Source organism: Arachis ipaensis, chromosome B01 (assembly GCF_000816755.2).
Source record: "Arachis ipaensis cultivar K30076 chromosome B01, Araip1.1, whole genome shotgun sequence".
NCBI lineage: Eukaryota > Viridiplantae > Streptophyta > Magnoliopsida > Fabales > Fabaceae > Arachis > Arachis ipaensis.
The window spans coordinates 23,868,572-23,875,047 of record NC_029785.2 but is presented as its reverse complement, the minus strand read 5'-3'; the positions used below and the strand labels follow the sequence as shown (position 1 = coordinate 23,875,047).

General features: G+C 30.2%; 1 protein-coding gene across 1 annotated transcript in view; it reads right to left on the bottom strand.

The window, feature by feature from the left end:
* Positions 1-2,382, bottom strand: part of LOC107627586 (peroxidase 51) — a 3,810-nt gene extending 1,428 nt beyond the window's left edge. Inside the window, exons 1-3 of the mRNA XM_016330418.2 lie at positions 2,030-2,382; positions 1,749-1,949; positions 866-1,031 (exon numbers count right to left, since the gene is read on the bottom strand). Coding sequence (XP_016185904.1) covers positions 866-1,031; positions 1,749-1,949; positions 2,030-2,248 — 586 coding nt within the window. The 5' untranslated portion in view covers positions 2,249-2,382. The remainder of the gene's footprint in view (positions 1-865; positions 1,032-1,748; positions 1,950-2,029) is intronic.

Here is a 6,476-nt window from a genome sequence, read left to right as displayed (position 1 = left end):
TATGTGTTTTCTCGATCTAATATTTTCAAAAGAAAAAAATTTAGATAATCTTTTCCGAGCTTATTTATAGTTTTTAAACTCATTTTTAGTTAAAATATATGTAGTTTATTTATTTTTTTGTTAATTATGTTCATTTATTTCTTTTAGAGAACATATAAATGTTGGTTATATATTGGCTGAAAATCTATTAGTCGTCTAATAACACTCAATTTGGTTTAAATAGAGAAATTTTTTTTCCCAAATTATAGTTATACATACCAAAGTTTTAACGTAACAAATGCTTCAAAACAAAAAGAATATTATGCATTATATATGTGATTTGTTTGTCATCATCATAGGAAATTTTCTTTGGTGCTATTACTTGTTATAAGGGTTTCGGTACTATTTTTTTATAAGTAAAAACTAAAACTAGATCAGGAATATTATAACTTTTTTAAAAAGAAGTTAATAAATTAGTAGAACACATGATATTTGTAATTATTCAAATAAAATAAAAAAGGTATCGATATCCTTGAAATTTTATAAGGACTCTGCTATTGTTTATGTTTAGTAGTTGACGATCCATTGTTTAGAAGGCGATAGCCATTCAAATTGAATAACTTATTTTAAGAAGTTTCAAACAAGAATTATTTTTTGGATTTAATTTCAAGAACTATTTTAATTTTTTTTTAAAATAATTTTGTTTTTATTATTGATGAATCATACATGAACACAAGTGTGTGAATGGCTAGGGGCAATAATATATTACATGATTGATGTTATGTACCAACATCCGTATAAAAAAATAATAAAGTTTTGCCCCGTTAAGTTAATGAATTTAAAAAAGTCATAGTAAATGGGTCCCAGTTCCATTATTGAGTAATACCTGAGAGGGCAATCATGTCAGTTTGGGTGAGGCCATTTGCGGCAAAGAGAGAATTGAGCTGATTCAAGGTGAAGCCTGGTTGTGGTAGCCTTCCATTTACATCAGAAGCTCTTGATACTAACCCATCAAATCTTCCCAATTCAACCGTGTATGAAGGTCCACCAGCCTACATGCATACATCAACAACTTCCTTTCATTAATGAACTAAATTAACCAACAAGCTAAACTTCTTTTTACAAGTCTTAAAGATATGTACTCATTTCATAAGGTATGAGATTCAAATTACTACTTGAGTCTCAAACTTCATTTAAAGATAAAAGGGAGTGAGTTATATTAGAAATGTTAAAAGAATGATAAAGTTATTATTCATAACAATGTTAAAATAAAAGAGTTCGTTTTTAATTTTTGTAACTATTCTTTTGTCTGTATGAGGGTTTTTTTTTTTTTTTGGATAATAAAAAAAATGTAGAGTTAAAACCGTCTTTTACAATAAATTTTTAACACTTTAAATTTAATACGCAATAAAAAGGAAAAAGGTATATTAAATTATTAACCAAATAGAAAGGTATATGTGTAATTTTGATAAAATAGAGTATGAATATAATTTACGAAATACGTATAAACGTGCATAATAAATTTGAAAATTTTTTCAATACTAAATCAGATACTATATATATGTATATAAATATATATAATATTCAATTTATTTTTAACGAGTATTATATATATTAACATATATTTCATATAAATAACTAATTTGGTGACTTGATTTTTTATGTATAGATACTATGATTGTCTCCAGCACACTTACAGTTAATTGCAAGAATAATGATGTGATGATGAATGATTTGAAAGAGGAATATGAGGGAGTTAATTAACGAACCAGAACAACGACATCACGGGCTGCCAAAGCAAGAATATCAGCACAGGAGACTTTGTTTCTGCACTGAGGAACAGCATCAACCGCTGCTTTTGCTTTGATAACTGTGTCAAATCCATCTCCAGCCAATGACAAATTATCCGAATGATCCTTCTCTGCTTGGTTTGCCCCTGTTGATGCTACCAACACTGAAGCATCACAACCCTGCATACATGTAACCATTAACAACAATTGAATTCTGTTACAAATATAACTATTCATGTGTCGTATTTAACAAATTTTACCTGGACAAAGCAGTCGTGGAAGAAGAGACGGAGCGTGGCAGGAACAGTTACAAAGGTTTGTTGGAATTTATTTTGAACTGCTCGTCTAACGATGGATTCAACATTGGGGCAGATATTAGCGTAATGGTTTGGACTAAGCTGTGCCGAAGATAATTGAAATGGATTAAGACACACGAGACTCAATAATAATGCGAGTGACCACACAATTCCACTACTCATGTTTGATTCGAAGAGAAAACAAGAGTTATAAAATGAAAGGGAAGAAAGAATTTGGTTTGGTTGGGTTGATGCTTAATTGGAAAGCATGAGGAGGGGGTATATATGAGCTATGTGAGTAACCAAGTTGTCGGGGTTTTTTAATTTCTTTTTTTAATAGATTATTTTTAATATTTTTTAGAATTTTTTAAAAAATAAAAAACTTATTTTTCTATTTTACATCTCCAAAAATAAAATTAAAAATACAAACTCTAGAATCTTTTAGCTTCACTTTTTACTTCAACAAATAAAAAATATATTCATTGCTCCTAAAGATATGTTTAATATGCTCTTCACGTATCAATAATTTTATGCCTAAATTATGAAATATGTATCCAAAATATTGTATCTAATAAAAGGTGGTAGGGGATTAGGATTTAAATTTTAAATTTTATTTTAAAGAATATTTAAATAAAAATTTAAAATAGTCACCAAAAAAAAAAAAAATTTAAAATTTAAAAAATCTAAATAAAGAGGATTAGCCGCAAGGAAAGGGACACTATTGTGGTTGGCACTATGTATGGCCGCCCTCGTCCCATTCAAACAAAAACTGCTCAAATATGAAATATTTGTCAAATCAAGTGCCTTGACGAGTTTGCACACAGACATGGGGCCTTACTTTAATCCTATACTGTACTCCCAATTCGAACAAAGGGTTGTAGACAAATTTGGAAGCAAAAAGAAAAGAGAAATGCTACAGTTTACGGATTTGTATTAGTGATTATTAAATAAAATGATCTCATATACTTGTAAACTACTAAATGAAACCGTTATAACTAAATATCTATCAAAATTCATTCTCTAACCAAATTATTTAACAATAATAATGAACGCAATTATTTTTTATTGAGTTTTGGGATGTGTTAAAATTATTTAGTGAGCAATATTGTAATTTTAGATGTTTAAAAAATTATTTATGCTAAGAAAAATATAAACGTAAGTTTAAATGAATTTTAGATATGTACTAAAAATAGTTTGTGTGTTATCTTATTATTTTAAATATTTTAAAAAATTATTTATGTTATGAAAAATATAAGCACAAATTTAAACAAATTTTGGATGTGTATCAAAAATATTATATATATATATATGTAAAATAACAAAAAAAAATACTAACAAAATAATCACACGAGAAAGAGAAACAAAATTATGTTCAAACACAATATAACTTTTTATAACAAATGGTTAGTAAAATTATTAAAAGATACTTATCATGTAGTGCGTTGATATATGTTCATTACAAGAAAAACTCTAAGCGCTGTTGGATTTACCAGTGAAATAATTGATGCGTGAGCATTTTTTACCCTTTTTCCTATTATTTTTTAGTTGTTTTATCTAGATTTTATTAAGTTTTATCTTATTTTAGTGCAAAAATTCGCTTTGGATATTATTTTGAGTTATTTTAGTGTTTTTATGATTTCAAATGAAATTCAAAATATTTTGACAGAGTTTGGAGCTAAAAACAGAAAAGCTAGCGTATTCCCCTTAGGGCACTAAACTTGCCAGCAGCATGTTCATGACTACTCCCTTTAGGGTGTAAACGCCCAATATGGCGTTTAGCGCCAGCAAGCTTGATGCAAATATGAAAGGCACACTCTTAGAGCATCTCTAGTGGATTTAGCATTTAGTATTAGATATAGTTTATTTTATTTTTGTAATTTTTATTTACAAACAATATCGTTTAGGTTTAGAATTTATTATTTTATTTTATTTCCTAATCAATTTAGGTTAGTATAAAAGGGAAAAGATCCACTCTTCTTAGGGGATCAGACTTCCACACTTTTTAGAACTCTAGTTTTTCTTTAAGTCATGAGCAACTAAACCTCTTCAGTTAAGGTTAGGAGCTCTGTTTATCTTCTATGGATTTAGACTATTACTTTTCTATTTTAATTAATGTATTGATTCAATTTCAAAGATTGTTTTCGTTCTTAATCTTATGAGTCTGGGTGGAACGAGAGTATGACTCTTACTCTACATGAGTTCTTGTGATTTTCGAGAGAGTTATCTCGTTTGAACAACAGCTTTAAAACAAATTCCTCCTAAATTGTTAATTACATGAACTAATTGGGATATGTGACATATAATCATGTTAGCTTTGGATAATTAAACTCAACCCTCTAATAATCAAAATTAAGTGACCACGAGAGTGGCGGTTAAGGAAGGTTAGAGGAAACTAAATCACTAAGAGATTATGGTTTAGTTAATGATAGTTTGCCATGGAATAAATCATGCATCATTAAAATAATTGGTAAGAACTTTTAATCCGGAAAAGTAAACATCTACGATACCTTAACTGTTTTCTCTTAATGTTTTTACACCAAACCTCGTAATTGCTTTCTTTACTTTCTTGATTACTGTTTTATGCGCTTTCAACCATCAACAACCTTTTTTTGTTTGCCCGACTAAGCCAGTTAGATAAATTGTTGCTCAATCCGATAATTCTCGTGGGATCGACCCTCATTCACCTGAGGTATTATTTGGATGACCCGGTGCACTTGCTGGTTAAGCTGTGGGAATTCTAAATCCCGCACCAATAATAAAAATAATCTGCCGATAAATTGATTACCATCGAATTTTACTTTGATTTGTATCCAACGGTATAAACCTCATAGGTAACCGATTATCGGCGAATTTTATTTTCCGACAGTAAGTTGTAGTGGAATTAGCGTTGCAATATGATGTTTTTACAAAAATCTGATGCCAATTACTCTCAGAAATTATCCGACAATAAATTTGGCGCTAAACATTACGACTTCGCGCTGCATTACTGTCGGAAAAATATGATGGTAGATTTATTTTTTTTTTACTAAACTGGATGATCTTTACTGTCGGGTAATTCCGATGGTAGCATCAAGTTTTTTTTTTATGTTTTCTTGAATCTATAATAGACCCCGATAGTTAATAATTGATAGTCAACTCCAAATTAGTAAATAATAAATTAGTAATTTATCTGAAAATAATGATTTATATATGATGTGAAATATCAAATATACAAAATAAAAACACGAAGGAACAAAATGATGCTAAACTAATCAAAACAAAACCCTAATGCCTGATATCATTGTTGTCGAAATAAAAATAAGACCTGCTCATGACACGTCAACTTGTCGTTATCCCTACCTGAAACAATGTTCATAAAGAAATACATAAGATAGAATTAAGGCTAGCATGCATTGTAATTATATGATCTAACTAAAATATGGTTTAAACATACAACAAGCTAGCTAAACTATATTTAGGTTAACCTTATTCAGATTCATCATCTTCTTCCTCTTGTTTATCATCCTCCTCTTCTGATGTAATTTTCTGATTATCGAATCCGTCTTCTTCCTCTTCGTCTCTATCGACCCCCTCTTCTTTTTGAACATCATCGTCCTCTAGTGGTAGTGTCTCGTCATCTACCCTAAGGTCAATGATATCATCATCCATAACAGGCTAACAGCCAACCTAAGGGTGATCGGATCACCGGTATCAACCACTATTTTTGAAGGAGTTGGATCATCAATTTGGTAAGGTTCCTAACGCTCTGTCCCATTATACTCGATGCGACCTCTTAGTTTAGTCTTAACCACAACCACCCAACTAGACTTGCATGACCCCAGATAAGGCAACTAGTATACTTGTCGTGCGTTTTGAGGTAGAATAAAAGGATCGTAATGACTATATTTTCTGATCACATTTACTTCAGTGATATTGTAGTCCTTAGGCTTTTGTGTTCCTAGTCGCAAACTTGGATCATACTGTTCACATTTAAACACGCACACCTTATACGTAATGCCACAATAATGCTCTAATTGAATTATATTGTGCAACATACCATACCAATCAGAATGACTACTGCCTGTATACCCACAAACCTAGACTTTGATTTTATCTGGTTTTTTTCATCAACCATTGTAAAGAATAGGGGTAAGTATGGTTTTGGTCCCTAACGTTGAGGGCCAGAATCGAAACCGTCCCTCATCTAATTTTTGATATAAAATCGTCCTTAATATTTTTTTTCGTATTAAAATTGTCCTTTTTAATAAAATTTTTTGTTTTATTCCTAAACTACCCCTATTCCTATTTTAATAATAAAAATTATAAAATTAAAAAAAAAACGAAAACACGTAAAAACGCGTTGGGGGTGGAAGAAGAAAAGGGTATACGAAGGGGGAGGGGAGGGGAAGGGAAGAGGGGAAGGGGGAATGGG